This window comes from Molossus molossus, unplaced genomic scaffold (assembly GCF_014108415.1).
Source record: "Molossus molossus isolate mMolMol1 unplaced genomic scaffold, mMolMol1.p scaffold_m16_p_11, whole genome shotgun sequence".
Taxonomy (NCBI): Eukaryota; Metazoa; Chordata; class Mammalia; order Chiroptera; family Molossidae; genus Molossus; species Molossus molossus.
The window spans coordinates 95,913,481-95,932,931 of record NW_023425346.1 but is presented as its reverse complement, the minus strand read 5'-3'; the positions used below and the strand labels follow the sequence as shown (position 1 = coordinate 95,932,931).

Here is a 19,451-nt window from a genome sequence, read left to right as displayed (position 1 = left end):
GTTACTTAACCTCTCTCAGATATAACAAGTTACTTAGTCTCTTTGAAAACTGATTTTCTAACCTGTTAAATGAAGAAAAGAATAAAATAAGAGCAGACATTAACTAAGTGCAGATTATTTGCAAGGTGCTGAGCTAAGAGTCCTTAAAGTTCATTAACTCATTTAATTCTTACGACTGCCGGCAGGCAGGGACTGTTGTTATTATCCCCTTCTTGTACCCAGAAGCACCCAGGTCATCCAGCTATTTTGTGAGGTGCCTGGAGTCAAACCCAGTGCTCTTTATCAAGATGCTGATAATACTGAATCGCACAGGTCACTGTGAAGTTGTAGTGAGCAGAGCTGAGTCCTGGAACAGGCATGTAGCAACTGTTCCATCCACGGGAGCCCCTCTTTCCTTTGCAGAAGTGTATCCAAATACCCAGAAACTTTACTTTGTTTTCTTACATTTAAGAAATTAGTGACTGTAAAAAAGAAAAGGTAATAAATACATTAAGAATATATCTGACCTTTAATACTAACTTCTATTCCCAAGGGAATTTTCCTTCTTACACCAGCTCTTTGGGAGACATACACACCTTTACTCCTGAACAGTAAAGACAGGATCAAGAGCTTGAAAGCTTTCAGAATGATGGATAAACATTTCTGCATCAATCAAGTATAAACATTTCTAAACTAAACATCCCGATACTAAGTGCTCGCATACCCACTCATTCCCTTGATGAGGGTCTAAAATAAACCCAAGGTCATACTTCATTCTGGGGAGACGTCTTGATTAAGTTGCACTATAACGTGGAGAGGAGCCAACCTGTTATCAAAAAGCAGGCAGTGAAGAAACAAATCCCTGGACCCCGCTCAGCAGCCAGGCCAGAGGGAGGAGCTCCCCGAGGGCCACATTGGCCTCTCCTGGCTATGGTAGGGCACATGTTTGAATCTCTTGGTCACACTGTTTTCCCATGAGTTTTACATAGCTATGTTTGTCTTATTGGAAATCAGGCAAAATTATAAAGTATTTGATTTTCCCTTTTTGAAGATCCTGCCCATCTAAGGAACTTGCTGGTTTCCTGGTACACTTCGTTTTTCTGATGTAATAATGAATGCCAAGGTGTTGGTGGCTTAATGTAGTCTTCTTCCCACAGCATTTCCTTTGGAAAAGACCTTAGACAGAGCCTACTGCTTTATCCAATAGTGGAATTCTTGGCTTTGGGGCTCAGAAAAGAATACTATGGGGTTTAGGGCCTCTCACACCATGTTGCATATCTAACTATCCTGCCCACTTAAACAAATAACTACTTTGGTTCCTCTGTGTTTGGGGGGCTTTTGTTTGCTTTGTTTTGTTTTGAGAGTGGAGAGTTTGGAGAGTAAAGGGGATTCTTAATCACCTGTCTGTTCTATGTGGGCAACCAACCACCTTGTCCTCATTTGCCTATGGATCTCATCAAAGCAGAGCGCAGGGAATACGGTTTCTCCAGTGCCTCTGAAGGAGAAGCCTATGATCCCTAAAAGATGTGTGCAGGTGTCTGTGTAAATGTGCAAGCCCATGGTACGCTTTTGAAACAAGCTGTACCTTCCTGTGTGTTCCTGGCTGTGATGTGCTTCTTTTTTATTTATCTGTGCTCCAGAGCTATCCTTTCAATGTAGTTGAGGCTGAGCTCATGCCCCCTGCATTAGTCAAACACCATATTATTACACAACACACACACACACACACACACACACACACACACACTTCCCTTTATACTCCCTCAAATTCATTCGTCTTCATGTAAAATCTCTTCAGAGATAAATGTGCTCTGTACTAGTGGGTGGTAGTAGTTGACCCCAAGATCTATTCTACCTCAATTAGTATAAATAGAGACACATAACCATGCCAATAAGCCATGAGAGTCTCCTGGGATGGTTTCTGAGGATAATTTCCTGGAACATAACATAGATCCATAAGAAAGAAACAGTCTGTTTCTCTTCTTCCTCTAGTCTAGACTTTGCTGTGTCGGTGATACCTGTAATGACTGTAGACTCCTTCCCACCAGCCTAGGCCAGCGACAAAAGAGTTGCCACAAAGTGGGCCAGACTCCTGATGTTCCATGCTACCTCTGGACTTCTTACGTGAGATAATATTGAGTTGGGTTGGTTGTTACTTACAGCAAAAAAGTAATTTAGCTGATTCAGATGCACTATTTTTATAGAAAACCTTACTTGTTAGAAGTCATTTAATTTCACATATTTAATTTCATATATTTCTTGAGTTGCTCATATACTTGATTGCTTTGATACAACCATATGATAATTGCTAATATTCTTTGGGTTCAAATTACATGCCAGGTGTTGATATAGAGAAGAGCCTGTTGCCTTGTTTTATTTTTATTTTTAAATTTATCTTTATTGTTGAATGTATTACAGATGTCTCTCCTTTTTTCCCCCTTTGCTCCCCTCCTCCCCACTTCCGCCCCCCTCCTGCCTTCCTCACACTATAGTCTGTGTCCATTGGTTATGCATCTATGCATACAAGTTCTTTGGTTTCTCTCTTCCCCGACCCCCTTCCCTTTGAGGTTTGTCAGTCTAACCAATTTGTAGTTCTTAATCCCTTCACCTTTTTCACCCATCCCCCCAACCCACCTCCTATCTGGCAACCATCAAAAAATTCTCTGTATCTATGAGTCTGTTTCTGTACTGCTTGTTCATTTTGTTTGTAGATTCAATTGTTGATAGATATGTATTTATTGTCATTTTATTGCTCATATTTTTGTTCTACATCTTCCAGAAGAGCCTTCAACATTTCATATAATACTGGTTTCGTGGTGATGAACTCCTTTAGCCTTTTCTTGTTTGGGAAACTATATGGTCATTGATTCTAAATGATAGCTTTGCAGGATAGAGTAATCTTGGTTGTAGATCTTTGCTTTTCATTACTTTAAATATTTCTTGCCACTCCCTTCTGGCCTGCAAAGTTTCTTTTGAGAAATTGGCTGACAGTCTTAAGGGAGCTCCTTTGTAGGTAACTAATGGCTTTTTTCTTGCTGTTTTTAAGATTCTCTCTTTGTCTTTAATCTTTTGCATTTTGATGATGATGTGTCTTGGTGTGGGTTTCTTCGGGTTCATCTTGTTTGGGACTCTCTGTGCTTCCTGGACTTGTATGTGTCTGTTTCCTTCAGCAAGTTATGGAAGTTTTCTGTCATTTTTTCAAATACGTTTTCAAGTTTTTGCTCTCTCTCTTCTCCTTCTGGCACCCCCAAGATGCAAATGTTGGCACGCTTGAAGTTGTCTCAGAGGCTCCTTACACTATCCTCATTTTTTTTTGGATTTTGTTTTCTTTTTGCAGTTCTGATTGGGTGTTTTTTGCTTCCTTATATTCCAAATAGACGGTTTGCTTCTTGGCTTCACCAACTCTACTACTGATTCCCTGTAAATTATTTTTATTTCAGTTAGTGCATCCTTCATTTCTGACTTGTCTTTTTATGCTGTTGAGGTCTTCACTAAGTTCCTTAATGTTCTCACTAAGTTCCTTGAGCATCCTTATAAGCAGTGTTTTGAACTCTGCATCTGATTGATTGCTTATCTCCATTGTGTTTAGTTCTTTTCTTGGAGTTTTGTTCCGTTCTTTCATTTGGGACATGTTTCTTTGTCTTCTCATCTTGGCTGCCTCCCTGTGTTTGTTTCTTTGTATTAGATGAGTTGTTATGTCTCCTAGGCTCTGTAGGGTGGCCTATTAGAGCACTGCCTTGTTTTAGAAAGTGATATTGCTTATATTCAATTAATTTGTAATCCTTCCCTTTCCCTACCCATGGTCACTTGTTACCATCTATCACTGGTTAGCATAATGTTAGGTGGTAGCCATGTAAATTCACCAAAAATTGATGGTGAAGGAGTTGATTGAACCAGACCCACATGACCCATTTCTTTTGCTTCTGAAAATCTGAACAAAATTATGAAGAGAACTGCCTTCTTATCAGTAGATACAAAAACTATTTCAGGTTATATAACATTATACATGTAATCAAAACTTTAACGAGCCCTGGCCGGTTTGGCTCAGCGGTTAGAGCGTCGGCCTGTGGTCCAGAAAGACCCGGGTCCGGTTACCACTAAGGGCACGTACCTCAGTTGCAGTTTGTCCCCGGCCCTGGTTGGGTTGTGCAGGAGACAGCCACTCGATGTGTCCCTTTCACATCGATATTTCTCTCTCTCTCTCCTTCCCACTCTATCTGAATAAAAAATGGAAAAATATCCTCAGATGAGGATAAAACAAACAAACAAACAAACGAAACCTTAACGATACATTTAATTAGCTATACATTTAACATGGGCAGTGAGGCTCCTAATTTTTCAGTTACTGTAATGATGTGAGGCCCAGGTTTGCTGCCATCTTGTGCAGGACAAAAGTGACCTGGCCATGGGGGAAGAAATGCAGGAGCACAGGTGAGGAATTGGATCTCATGTAACTTCTATAGCCCAAGTTTACAAATTGTGTGTTTTGGGAAGACAGAATATAGTATAAGAAAGACCAAGAGACGTGACAGTTGGGATTCAGTGCTCTGTGTGTTTATTTTTTAAAGTCCATTGTTTAATCTTAAAAGAAGCATAATAGATTTAAAGAGTCAATCCTAGAATTATGGTGAAAACAAATCTTAATCAACATACAGAGAGGGTGCCTTGGTTATTTAAAGCTTGGGGAAGATTTTGACCGGGTTTGAAAATCAAAGCAGAGTTCCCATCATTGTTCTTTCTTGTCAGTTGTCTTTAGGAGCCTTGCTGCTCCTGGGTCTCCTGGGAGGACAATCGTTTTGGATCTTCCTCCATTGATAAGAGGCAGCTAGTGAATAGGCCTAGAGAAGTAAAAGTTGCAGGGAAATGACTGCTGTTTGGCAAGAGATGTGATTGAGAGGATGGAAGTATAGATACCAGATACAGAAGACAGGGAGGCCACCAGGTAAGGGGTGTCAAAGTGGGCATTGAGAAATAGATCAAGCAAATAGAATGATGTGGGGGCTGCATGAATAAAAGTCAAAAATGGTATTAGAAATTAACCATAAAATAGTTTTTAATATTCCTAAAGTTCAAACTGCACAGCAGGTGGGCTACATACCTTACCGACATTGTTTCATTTAATTCTCACACTGGCCTTTGGATGTTGGCACTGTTATTAACCTAATTTTATCCATGAGAATAAGTGGGGTCACTTGATACATTGCAGAACTCAGATTAGGATCCAGGTTGTCTCATTCCAGAGCTGGCACTCTTAATCACGTGCTATAGTATTTCACGGTTTCAAATATTAGTGTACTGGCAAAGCACAGCCAGCCACTGCTGGTCTACATGATGGTTTTAATGCGTAGGTAAAAGAAAAAAGCTAGCCCTGGCCGGTTTGGCTCAGCGGTTGGAGCGTTGGCCTGTGGTACAGAGAGACCCGGGTTCGGTTCCCGCTAAGGGCATGTACCTCGGTTGCAGTTTGTCCCCGGCCCTGGTTGGTCGTGCAGGTGGCAGCCACTTGATGTGTCCCTTCACATCGATGTTTCTCTCTCTCTCTCTTCCTCTCTCTCCCTCCCACTCTATCTAAACAAAAAATGTCCTCGGGTGAGAATTAAAAAAAAAAAAAAGCTAAAGGGCCCTGACTACCACCCAGAGCAATCCAGCCCCATAGCTTCACAACTTCAAGGGTAGTTGGCATCTTTGATCAAAAAAACAGGTGCTCCATCCGTCAGGTATTGATAGCACTTGTCCAACACATGCCTTGGGTATCAGCCTCCATTTACCTCCTCAGTAAGGCACCTTCCTACAATGCAAACACCCTATAAAAATGAAGGAGCTTTAAAAAAAATAATGTAGAAGTATATCTTTATCAGTCAAAAGTCTTGTCCACGAGCTCTGTACATGGATATCCCTTGTTTGCCTCTCTAGATCGGTTCTCCACCCTTAACTCTGCTCTGGACTCCTTTGCCTCCTGGTTTTGTTAGCTGCATCCATTGGGAGGCACCAGCCAGAATAGAAATCTGAGGGTAGGAGGAGTGTGAGGTCAAGGTATTTTGTCCCCTGGCTGCCTCCATACTGAGCCAGAAACTCAGGTCCTCTCCTAAGACCCCAACTTATCAGGCAGCCCGGTGGCCACTTCTCCTCTTGGACTTTCCAGCCTAGAAGTGCTGCAGGGCTCCCTGTTGTAGCTAGTCCTGAGATCCTTCCTTACTCCTGATCATTCCCTAACCCTGCCACCCCCTCCTCAGAAAATAAGTCCCTGCACTGAAGTCGCCTCCAATTCCCTGTTTGAGTGAGACATCTGTTTCCTGCCAGGACCCTGACTGACAGGCAGCAGAAACAAACATGGACTATTTTAAGCAAAAATGGAATTTGGGGAAGGCATGTTTGGAGTCACAGAAATGAGGGGAGGTGGGAGGACCAGGGCTGGAGAACAAGCAGGAATCAAAGGACTGCTGGGAAGCTGAAGAGCAGAAATGAAAGCTACAGTCACACAGTGGGAAGAGCCTAGGCCACCCACGGCTATTGCCTGCATGCTCACCAACTGTCCCTGTGTCCTTCAGGCACCTACTCAAGAGTTTCTAGGAGACAGTCTAATTGCTTGAGTGTACATTATACATCCCCAGGCCAATCCAGGGAATAGAGGGGAAAGATCAGGCCCCTTTGGCTATTGTGATAGGAAGTAGACGCCACTATCCATCAACACCAACCAATGGGAAAATCCTCTAAAATATGAGAGATCAGGGTGCTAATAGAAAGCAACACCCCTCAAAAGGACAGATGTTGCTATAATTAATGAAAGAATGTAAAGCTGCTTTCACAGTCCAAACATCTAAAGCAACTTCTTCCAAAAGATGAAGGTTCATACAGGGATAGGCACTCTCAACAAGGATTTCAGTAGCAGAGAAGTACCATTTCTAAAGGTCTCAGAAATAAAAATTCTTTGAAAGGTTCTTTAACTGGGTTAAATATAAACTTGTTGGTTTCATCCTAACAAGGTGTTTGTGTTGCACCTTTCTTAGAACTGCACATTTAATGGGTCTTCTGCCCCAATCACCAGCCACTCAAGTAGAAGATTCACAAACCAGTAACTACAAATAGACATCCCTAGAAAATCACTTATTATATTGATTTGGGGTTAGAAATTGGCCCCAACAATTTTTTTTAGTCTCTTAAAGATTATTTTAAATTTCTTCCAGTAATCCTTTGCTTTAATCAGATTTTTATTTTCACTAGTTCAAGATATAAAAAGAAAAAACAGTTTTATTGTGAACTAAAGACAAATAGCTTATTCAAGTTTAAAGCTAATACTATTTTGTTACATTTGTTGACTGTTGTATTTATAATTCACACAATTACTAAATCTACTATAAAATTCAGACTATTTAGTTTTATAGTTCTTTGGAACCATGCTTTATCTCAACTCTAAAATTAACTTACTTCACAAAGATAGAACTGATAATTTATGTCAAGATACACTTTCCTTGTCATGAATGAAAGCAATATGTATTCGTAATTGTTCCCTGGGGATTTCTTGATATGGTTACTATTATCAAAAAAAGGAAATTCTTTCTCTTCAAAATAAAATTACATGGATGCAAGGCTATAATTTTCAATTGAAGAGTTATGTTCTGTTATATTAGGTTAGTTGATTATATATTTTTATTTCTAAAATATTAATTTATTGGAAAAATGGGGAATAAACAGAACACTGTCCAGGCTGACTAGAAAGCTCCCAGAGCTAAGTGAGATGATTTTATTTAGCTCGACGCTGTGATAAAAAATTGAGATGGGTTTTTATAATATACATCTTAAGATTTTTCTTTAATTCAAGATGTAACGTGTCTCATATGCTCTTATGTCTTATATGCTTCTTGTTTTGATATATGTAAGGAAATAGTAAGTAGAAAAGGGGCATGGAGATGACCTACTACAGTTTTTGAATATGTAAGTGTCTGTTGTTATGTTTCAATGAGATACTCCTCTAACATGTCATCTTATAAAGCACATACGAATGCTACTACTCTAAGTATGTACAAATTTAATGGCCTACAATACTTATTAGGTGCCTGGTGGAGACAAGTAAGAAAGTAGAAAATCTAACTCCTACTTTCACGGAACTGATATTATCTATAAATCTCCCTCTTCGAATTTGAGAAACATACATCTTTCCCTAACAGTCTTTGTCTATTCAAAACCTTTGAACAGGTCTTTGTAAGTGAATTGGTAGGCTGTCAGCTGTTTTAATAACCAATATCAGTACAATCAAATCAGCAGGTCTGATACAGTGATTAAAGTGGCTTGGTATCCTGGATACCTAGAAACTCATGGCCAAGAAAAGGCTATTCCCTTTCACTGGCTTCTCACAGTGCATAATGTCCAGTTCTAGACTGAGATGTAGAACAGGGACTGGCTTACTCAGCCTCCCATTTTTGACTGCACGTTCTCCATGCGAATGCATGGAAATAGGGCCACTGTTCTGTGTCAGGACACCGTCAGCATAAGTAGGAATACCAACCAGGCATGCAACATCTAGTGAGTTCCAATTCCAACAATGCTTTCTCTGCTAGATCAGGTGGCAGTTGGCAGAAAAACGAACATCCTGAAAGTTAATTTGCTAGTTGCAAGTCAGGGATATCAGTTGGCATAGGAGAATAGTCTGCTGCTGCTTCAGAGAGTATTTCACATACATTTTGAGGATGCTGGTTTCCTAGGAAGAAAAAACATCTCTGATTTCGGGAACGGAGTGTATAGGCAGTTGTTATCAAATCCAACTTGGGACTGTGGTTTCCAAATTGTGAAATGTGAAAAAGAAGTATATGTTCTGTGATGGAAGGTCTCATCTGTCTTATTCACCTTAGCATTCATTAAATAAATATTTAATAAATGAAAAAAATTACTGAACAAATAAATGAGCAGTAGATTTCTAATGACAGTGGCAAACAAATTCATTTTAAAGAGTTTTTTGGGTCTTTGTGGTTAAAAGCCTACTGGAAGACATAGTTGATATTGAGTCTTTTTTTTTTTTTTTTTTTTTTACTGGGAGGGAGAGAGAGAGAAACATCGACATGAGAGAGACATATCGAGTGGTTGCCAACCATACGACCCCAACTGGGGCCGGGGACAAACTACAACCGAGGTACGTGCCCTGAGCAGGAACCGAACCCGGGACTCTCTGGTCCATGGGCTGATGCTCTAACCGCTGAACCAAACCAGCTAGGGCAATAATGATTCTTTTAAATGCAGTCAAACTTTATGTAAAGAAAATCAACACAGAAAAATTTGTGTTCACAAAACAAATAAAGGGTGATTATATGCGTCACAATTACATGAAAATATGCCTTAATGTAGAGGGTTCCTAAATGTTGGCCCATAATGGTTTCTCAGGTTCGCAGTGAAATGAGAGATACCAGCTGTGTATTGTTCTTCATAAGGCTAAATTAATCAATTTAAGAAATTGTCCTTTATTTAAAAATTGACCTACCCCAATTTATGTGGTTAAAATAGTAAATAAATAAAGATAATGGACCTATTTTATGCCAGTTATTCCTTTTCAATGCCCTTACTTGCCAAAATAAAGTTGGGGAAACCTGTATTGGTTCCCCAGGTTTTTGAAAATATTTTATTTATTTGTGAAATCCAGGTGTTGAAGACTAGCTCAGTTTTAAAATAAAATTAATTTTATAAAAGTACATAAGCTTTTTTTTTTTTTTTTTTAGAAACTTACATACTGAATAAAGGAAGAAAGTATAATTTTGGCTTTAATTATCCATAATAACAATAGGCAACAGGTGATGAGTGGCTAGTCTATGTTGAGCACTGCTCTCAGGGTTTTTTAAATGTATTAAATAAATTTCATAGCAGCCCAAGAAGGAAGTATTATTATGCCTATTTTACAGATGAAACACAAACAATAAAGTCCTTGTCCCAAAAGACACATAACAAAGTAGCAGAGCTAAGAATCAAACCAATGGCTCCACAACATATATTCTTATATTAAAGAAACTGGGCCATATGACAGTACAATCTTTAAAAACATTGGCTGTTGTAGTCTAATGACTGTACAAATGGAGGTTCAATCACCATACAGATTTAAACTCCTATCCAAGACTCATATTACCTTATATTTAAATCAGAGCCCCTCCCAATCTTACCTTATCAACCCAGTTTTTGATGACCTATTTTTAGCTTCAGTGTTTACACAGACATTGCTTCAAGCAACATCCTCATTTCTTAAGCTCATGTTTTGATTGGCTAATACAGTAATGAAAAACAAAACAAAATACATTTTCAAATGGGGCATTTCCATCAAGTAAGGGATGAAAGCATACACTTAAATTTAGTCATCAAGATTAAGTCAATTTAGGGGAAATTCAACCTTGTAGTAAACAAACAGAAAAGTATATTTCCGTTTACATGAAGATATATATATGACTCCAGCTTCCAAATGCTAATTTAAAGCATTAAAACCCCAGCTTCCAAATATAGATACCCATTTACAAGGGTAGGTTCGTACTTAAAATGAGATCACAAACTTTAGTGGGAACTCACATATTTATCTGCAGCATTAGAAATCTAAATATAACATCTTTGGGGCAAACATGCAAATTAGAAAGTAAAATTCAAGACTAATGCATCAAATTAGACCTTTTGACTACAATAGAAAAAGATATTCCAAATTTGCAGCAAATTTAATCAAAGACAATTTTGTGTTTTGAAAACCTACAATACTCTTGGTAGTCGTAAAAATGATTGTTAGACTAAATATAGGTGTCTATCATCCTATTTTCTATTTAACACCATTTACCACAATATTGCACTACATTAAGGGAGTTGTTATTTTTTGGTAAGGAAAAGAAATTTTAAGACTAAGAAGTCCTGGGTCCCTCAGAGAATATCAGGGATTCAAGAGGCCCTGGAGCTTCTGTAGTTTTAAGGACATTTTGTGGATTAGTATCTCCATCCCTCAGTCTTGGAGTTGGGGTGTGCACATCCAATTCCAATACATTTCTGACATTTCAGGTGACTCTTGCACAAACTCTTCTCTCAACTTTCTGGCTTCTGTTCAAGTACCCATCCCTAGACCACATGCCCTAGAAAAAACTAGGAACCAGTTCTATACACCTTGCACCCCACGCTCCTCCCCGAGACTATCCTCCCGCCCCAACCTCAGCCTCAGCCCCCGCCCCCGCCCTAACCCAGCCCAGCGGGACCCAGCCCACTAGAGTCAGCTGAGGCTCTCCAAACTTCCCCCGCCCACTCTGCCCACGTGACCAGGAGCCCCCCAACACGCTCCACGCTCTACCAATCAGCAACTACCTCCGCCCAGAACCCGGTCTCTGACGCTCCCTTTCAAAAAGACAATTTACTCCTCCCGCCCTCAGCCCCGCCCCTTTCCCCTCCTCCCCGCCCGCTGGTCCCTCCCCCTTCCCCAACTCCCCGTTCCCCTCCTCCCCTCCCGCGGCCTCTCCGCCCCCGGGCTTCGCCCCGCCTCACCCGGGGTAGCGCGCTAGCCCTCTTCTCGCGAGACCTGAGCGTCTCCTCCCAGCGGCGGCCGTCCACCTCCTCCTCCCGTCCTCCCACCTCCCTCCCCCCAATCTCCACTCTCCGGCTCTCCTCCCCCCTCCTCCCCCCTCCACCCTCTGGGCCGGATCTCGTCTCGCTGAGGCGGAGGAGGAGAAGGAGGAGGAGGAGGACGTTCGGCTTGCGCAGTGAGATGTTTGTCCGTCGCCGCCGCCGCCGCCATCGCGGAGGAGCGCGATAAAGGGAGCTGAGCCGGGCGTGAGGGGGACTCCGCGGAGCAGCCGCGCCAGCGCAGCCCCCCAGCCGAGCCCCAGCCGCCGGAGCCCGAGCCGCCGCCGCCGCCCCCGCCGCGGCCGCCCAGGGGCCGGCCAGCTCCCCAGCCCAGCCCGGGGGCCGCGCCGCCGCCCCCAGCGTCGCTCCTCGCCTGCCCGCCCGCCTTAAATGTGACACCGGCGCCTCGGAGTGCGACCCACAGCCGCCGCCGGAAAGGGGACGAGCACCATGTCGAATCTGAGCAAAGGCACGGGCAGCCGGAAGGACACCAAGATGCGGATCCGGGCCTTTCCGGTGAGTCTCTCCTCGGCACCGGGACCCCGGGGCTGGGGGCCCCGCCGAGAGCCGCACGCGAGGCCCGGGCTGAACTCCCCAAACAGGCCGCAGGCCCGGCCTCCCCTCCCCCACGCCGCCGGCCGCGGGGCGCGAGCCTTCCCGGCAACGGGGCGGCGCGGGGCCCCGGCTCGGCCGCCCTCCCGGGCCGTTCCCCGCGCCCGGGCCCGGCAACGCGCCCCCGCCCGGAGCTGCGCCTCCCGCCGCCCCGCGGGCGTCGGCTGCGGCCGGGGCCCCTTTGCCGGTCCCAGCACCTCCCCACATTACTAGGGTGTAGGCCCAGCCCCAGTACTCCTCTCCTCGCTCGGTCCCCGGGACTCCTCGGCCTGCGGGGATGGGGACTGCGTGTAACTTCTCACGTGTGGTTTCGCTTAACAACAAAATACCCCAGTCTAAATGACGGCCGGCCGAGCCCTGCGGGTGACGAAGGGGACTGTCCTCTCTCTTCCCTTCCTCGGGAAGCGCTGTGCCGTCAGCCTACCCTCGGCGCAGTGACAGTGGTTCCACGTAATGCTCGGTAGTAATAGACTAGTAACATCAGGTGTATTTATAGCACCTTTCATCCCAAGCTTTCAAAGCACTTCACAAACTCTGTTGTGCAGGAATTGCCTCCCCGCCCGTCGGAGGGCCAGGAGAAGCAAGCGGGAACACACTGGACACTTGCTTCTCCATTTCTTAGACCTGGAAGCCCAGAAGGATGAATAGTCACCACCCTGGGCTGCTTGACTCTGTAGTGTAGGTGTTATTGACAGCAAACGTATTCTGTCCAGAAACTTTTTCTTTTTAGCATTACGTTGAGTCATACGCTTGCGGTGTTTAGTATATAGGGTATAACTTGGGATGTCATATCTGATTCAGATAGTCAGTGGCAAGCAATTAAAATGTACTGGAGTAACAGAGAAACTGGACATACTTGCTCGTGTCGCTACAGTAACACGTATATGTCAAGATAGACAGACTAGCAATTGAACAGGAGATCTTACAACAATAAATCTAGAGAAAGATCTTGGGTTTTCTTTCTTAGAATCATAGACACATAACCTGTAAGGAGGAAAAGGGGCTTATACTCACTTTTTAAAGCATGATTTTTTTAAAGTGGTGTTTGCAGTGAAGAAAGACTTTATTAGTAAAATAATTGAAATAATTGTAGGTAGCTAAGAAACTCAACCAAAGAATGTGACCTCTCTGAATTCTTAAAATTTAAAATACTATACCTGATGCAGACTTATGAAATTGTAGTAACAAATGCTAATGTCAGTGTCTGGAGACTTCCTGAATTATGTAAACAAGGTGGGATATACTCAGGAGAATTAAGTGTTTTGAAGGCATTTTGAAATTTTGACCTTTTTTTCTAAGTGTGAGAAACTACCAAGGGAGAAATGCTGACAAAAGAGCACTAATGCAGTCCACTAGCATGTCTTCCCATGTACGGGAACAATGAACTTGGGTTTATGAGTTTTATGAGTACTGTTGGTTGTTCTAAATCAGTTCTGACCATTTTTTAGCAGAATTTAGAATTGTTTAGTATTTTAAATAATTTTATGCAACAAGTTTTCTAGGAACAGTTTCCTATTCTTGGAACCTGAGTTCTATTTCAGATTATTACTAAAATGTGGAATAGCTCCCATTTGACATCAACTCAAGTTAATATTTTGATTAGCTGGTTGTACCTTAATCTATGTATTGTCAACTCTTTGATCTCTATAGATTAGCTTGTTCCTACCTGTTCTCCCATTCCTTCATTCAACAAGTACTGAGTACTTAGTAGACCTTTTTACTCTTTTAGGGACTTGGGATGTATCAACATAGCTTGAAAGACCAAGGTCACTGCTTCTGGATCTTGTATTGTTGGGAGAGAATTTTATTATTCCTTTAGCCGAAGAATTTAATATTATGTGATACTGAAACTGACTTTTTTTTTTTTTTTTTTATCCTCACCCGAGGACATTTTTCCATTTTTTGTTCAGGTAGAGTGGGAGGGAGAGAGAGGAACAGAGAGAGAGAGAGAAACATCGATGTGAAAGGAACACATCGAGTGGCTGCCACCCGCACAACCGACCAGGGCCGGGGACAAACTGCAACCAAGGTACATGCCCTTAGCGGGAACCGAACCCTGGTCTCTCAGGACCGCAGGCCGACGCTCTAACCACTAAGCCAAACCGGCCAGGGCCTGACTTATTTTTTTAAGTAGCATATGGTTATGAGCTAATTTGGACCCTTTCTCTAACTTGTTGCCTTCTAAGTTTTTCTAAAATCCTTTAATGAAGTTTATGACTAGTGTTTGATATTCAGTAGTTAATATCTGTTAATTTTTAAAAGCATAGAATTTTTATTATTTTATAATTATTAACATCATAAGTAGTTCCCAATGAAAAGAACCATTATAGTTTGTTAATATATAAGATTATAAGTCATCATTCCTTGAGCCTTCATTAAGGATAGCGATATGCCTCAGTGCATGATATTTCCCATTGATAAATGAGTATAGACCTTCAAAATTTTTCTTTTATTCCAAGGTAGTGGTCTTTTGTGTAACTGTAGTCTGCATAAATTGGTAGTCAGAAGTAGTAAATAGTGTTTCATAAAGAAAAAATATTGTTTGTATGTGTACATATGTACATACAAAGACTGTATTTTACATTATCATTTGGATATATAGTTACTGTAATTTAAGGGAAATTATAGTTTAACCAAAGATCTGAAGTGCTCATTTCAGATTCTGTTTTATAAAATTGATGTGTAAAACATAAAAATATGTTTGAGGATTGTTTTGTTTTCATTGCAAAATAGAGTGGTAAGTGAACTTACAGGATATTTTATAGTTGTGTAAGCCTGTTCTAGATACAATCCCATCAGTAGACTCAGGTTCTTTGTAATGTTTTGAGTGCATATTTTAAGTGTACTTTCATCATTGTTCACAAGAATAGAAGTTACACCATAACAGTTTTATGCAAAACTTACATTTTAAGTAGACCTTTTCATAAGACTTCAAGAGAAATTGGTTCTTTTTAAGGTGGAAAACAAAAAGGGATTTTATTTACACATTGTTGATGGAGGAAAAGTTTATCCCAGTTTTTAAGCTTCCCTGCAGTGCATTGCGTATTTTATATATATATATCATTAAACATCTTTTTGTTTTTTGGGTATCCAAAATAGCAAGGGCCACAAAACTTTAAGGAAGGAGGCTATAAGTTGTCAACCTCCTGGAAACAATACGGATTTAGACCAGAGAATGCTGCCCCAAGAAGTTCCTGCTCTTCTTTCCTTGATGTTGCCATGTGTCTCACTCCTGAGCTTTTGTTCCACTATGTAGGATTAGTTGCTGTCAGATGAACCTTTTGTCCTTATCTCTGAAAAAGCCATTCCTCACCATCTGTACTGTCCAGGGTTTTGTCCATATGAGCTCGGAAAGATTGATTGGGTGGGAGGGTGTATATTTGAATGGAAATGCTAGCCTCTCTGATTTGCCTTAATTGGCTTAGCCTTCAGAGTTAAGACACATTTTGAAAGTAATTGCCTATAGAATGTGATCTGGAAATGGCTTCAGTTTAGTTTATAGAAGTATGCGAACCATGATAAAGAATTTCTGATTGTGATGTCCGCTCCATAATTCTAGATGAGTTTACCAGAGTTCTACCTGTGTGGCGTGGACAGGGAATGATGCGGAAGTTACCGTTACATGAAACCTATAAAGTGACTAACAGTAGTAAGAGATTTAAGTTTTAAGATTATTTTTTATGTATTTAAGAGTACAAGAACTTAATGACAAATAGGGACCATTAATGTTTCTGTTTTTCCAGCTACATACAATATTTGCCAGATTTGGGGGAACAGCTTTGATCTTCATAATAGGTTTCTCTTCCTTAGGGAAACTAATTGTTGCCTAAAACTACCTGGACTATATACATACAGGAACGCTGAATTATAGTCTTGCAAATCACACAGGGTGGGGAATTAACTGTAAGTTTGTTTTTCATTCTTTAGTATTTTCTTACAGAGAACTTCTGGAGTAAGGTGTAGCAAACTCATTAAAGTGTTCCTTGCACTTAGACCTATTCTTTTTAATAGTTTTAGGACAGCCAGCTGTGTTGTAGCTGTTTGAAGTTGAAAAATAAAAGCATTAAGTAGTTATTTATAAAGTGTTTATTTTGTGTTATCTTCCTAGGTAGCAGTTAAGAGGAACTTGGAAAATTATTAATATCAGTATTGAATTTGAAACTCTTTTTGGAAGTATAGAATATAATGTGAGAATTTGGTCTTTTAAATAATACATTAGTCACAAGGTTGATTGATGCAAACAAAGTAGAGAAAGCTTCATTTGTTTGTATATCATTCATTAAATAACAGCATTTTTCTAGTTTAGGAAGATTATATAATTAGGACTAGAAAAAGTAGTATGCCTTCCCTTTACATTCTAAATTGGGAGACCTTAGAGATAATTTTTGCTGTTATTTTTCTTCAAGATTATCTTGATATTCTTTAGCAGTTTTGTTAGATATGTATAAAAGTTGCTGGATAATTTGTAGTTTTAAATAATGAAACTTTTGAGAATAGTTCTTGTTTATCCATTATAAAGTCAACAAAAAATGTAAAGGTGTTATCAGTAAGAAGTCACTTGGATGAAATGTGAATTAACACTGTGTATCAGTATAGTGTAAAAACTATTCAGTCATAATCTGTCAAAGCAATGGATTTATTTCAGTAGCTTTTCTAATCATAAAAGTGATGCATATTCATGATAGAAAACTTAATAAATATCTAAATTTATAAATAGGAAATAAAATTACCTGTAATCCTACCACTTGGAAATAAACAGTATTAGAACATTTTGATGTGTTTTCTTTTAATCTGTCATGTATTTGTGAACACACAGAAGTGAGGTACTATATCATTTTATATACTGCCTTTAAAAAAACAGTATCTTACTGGACATATAGTTTCATGTTAAATATGTCGAAAACATAATTTTTGATGACTGTACTACTCTATAGTACCTCCATTTGCTTAATCATTTTTCTTGCCAGGCATTGTGATTAATTCCAATGAATCCATATTTTCTCTATTATAAATAATGCAGTTGTGACTAGGCATATAAATATTTGAGTTCATTTGTGATTATTGAATTACTGGGCTAAACATAATTAATATGTATTACCAAATTGGCAGAAAGGTAGTAATAATAATAGGCAACACTTACTGAATGCTATGAACTGTTCTCTGTGCTTTGCATATATAAACTAATTTAATTTGCACAATTATATAGAGTACTACTATTCTCATTTGTTATACAAACGAGGCCTTGAGAGGTTAAATAATTTGCTTAAGGTTACTATATTGTTTCAGGCAGAACTGGGATTCTAACCCAGGCAGTCTGACTCTAAAATGATGCTCTCAAGAATTAATTATACCTTTCAAGGTTGTGTCATTTTAACTTCTGTGTATCAGTGTCTTAGTCAACGTATACCTTTAATGTCATAGTTGAGAAAATAGTACTTTAATTTGCATTTCTTTACTTTTAAGAATAAAACTGGATCAAGTCTGTAGGGAATTTTTATTTAGTTTTACATTGGTGTGTTCAACATGTTTTAGGAATGTGCCTAAAAAGTGAAGAGACTGGGCATGTGAGTGCAGGCTCTGGGTTGCCAGGGTTTGACTGTCAGCTCCACCTCTTCCTAGCTGTTATTTTTAACAAGTCACTTAACCACGTCTAGCCTTGGTTTTCTCCTCTGTTTTAGCGAATACTAGTAATACTTCCCTTACAGGTTTATTGTGTGGTAAAGAAAATAAAGCATTAGAATGATACCTAGCACACAGTTAGCTATCGCTATACCAGCATGTAGATTATGCCCCAATTTAAATACTAAAATTGATAATAGTTTTACAAGTTGTTATATGGGGACGCTATACACTTATTTGAGTGATGCTGTCATTTTTTGGTACAGTTTTTAGAACTTACATTTTGAAAAACCTATAGTCTATTTATGAATGACACTGAGCAATTAGTCTCAAAGGATATAGGTGGTACCACTGGGGTACTTCAGAAGAAAGCTACCAGCTCTTGAGGGATAGATTCAAAAGAGAAGTTCCAGTAATGTGTCCCACATAATTATTGGAGTAAGTATGGAACTTTTTTGAAGGAGTAAACACGCATTTGGTATGTACATTAAATTTTTATCTAAAAATGCACCTTTTTATTTCCTTCCAATTTTTTCTCCCTTTCTCCTCCACCCTTTCATTTTTATTTCACTTATGAACTAGGTTGTGATCCTTGCTCAAAGCTTATACCATATACTCTTTTGAAATACAGAACACTTAGCATAGTGTTAGAAACAGCGTGGTTGGTTATTGAACAATTGATTAAATGAGAAACTAGTCATTTAAGCCAAACTGTAGTAATTGATTAATTTGGTAAGTCAATGCAAGTAATACTGTGAAATGTTTAAACTCTGCAACTGTAAGTGAAGACTTAAGATATAAGGTCATTAATGATCCTGTGGCACTTTTCCTCAGACAGGTAGTCAGCCTAATTTCCTAAACAATAATGACTTGAAAGTAAAGGTAGTGTGATGCATTGGCAGTAACCTTGGATTGGGCATCAGAAGACTTAATCTCTGGTCCAGTCTTTTCTGTTTACTACATGTGCTTTACATTTTGCTCCCTCCACCTTGACTCCTTCCTCCCAATATGTTCACCTGTACACTGTGATCCCTTACTTCACTCATCCATATCCCCAGCCAGTTCTTGGAATTTTTAGCCTTTTCATCTGAAACCTGGCTTTGCCCTGAGGATATTGGTTTATCTTCTTGAATTGAGGTGTCCATTCTCTATAATCCTTGAATCATTGGGCCCAGGTGCCATTTATTGAATACCACATCCATTCATTCTCTTTTGTGACTCAGGCCCTTGTGATCTAGTCTTTTGAGTGCTTCTTAGAACCATGTTCTGACTTCTTACTTATGCTCCCTCAGTCATAGAAGACTTTAATACTTTCTTCACATTCTCTCTAATTTAAATCTTAACTTTATTCAGTGCATGTGGGCATAGTCATCCATTTATTCAGTTTAAAATACATTTATTGTGTGTGCTAGGAGCCAGGTACTAGATATACAATGATAATCCCTGGCCTCTTCTATATTTGTTCTTTACCCTGTCTTGGAGCTTGTCATCCTGCTACTTTAGAAAATTTAAACTCCAATATTGCATTTTATCCTAGCTCCTTCATTTATTAGATGTAGAACTTGAGCAAGTCACCTAACCTCTGCCAGTTTCTTTTTTTGTAAAAAGGCAAAACAGTAGTACCTACCTCATAAAGTTGTTGTAAGAAGAGAGTTAATATATGTAAAGCTCTTATAGGTAGTGCC

General features: G+C 40.0%; 1 protein-coding gene across 3 annotated transcripts in view; it reads left to right on the top strand.

The window, feature by feature from the left end:
- Window positions 1–11,672: 11,672 nt before the first annotated feature.
- Window positions 11,673–19,451, top strand: part of CUL3 (cullin 3) — a 90,575-nt gene continuing 82,796 nt past the window's right edge. Inside the window, exon 1 of one of the 3 annotated variants that reach the window (XM_036254920.1) lies at window positions 11,673–12,051. In XM_036254920.1, the coding sequence (XP_036110813.1) occupies window positions 11,986–12,051 (66 nt within the window). In that variant the 5' untranslated portion in view covers window positions 11,673–11,985. Of the gene's footprint in view, window positions 12,052–15,929; window positions 16,051–19,451 lie in introns of those variants that run through there. The other 2 variants (XM_036254929.1, XM_036254922.1) reach the window with 2 other exon arrangements.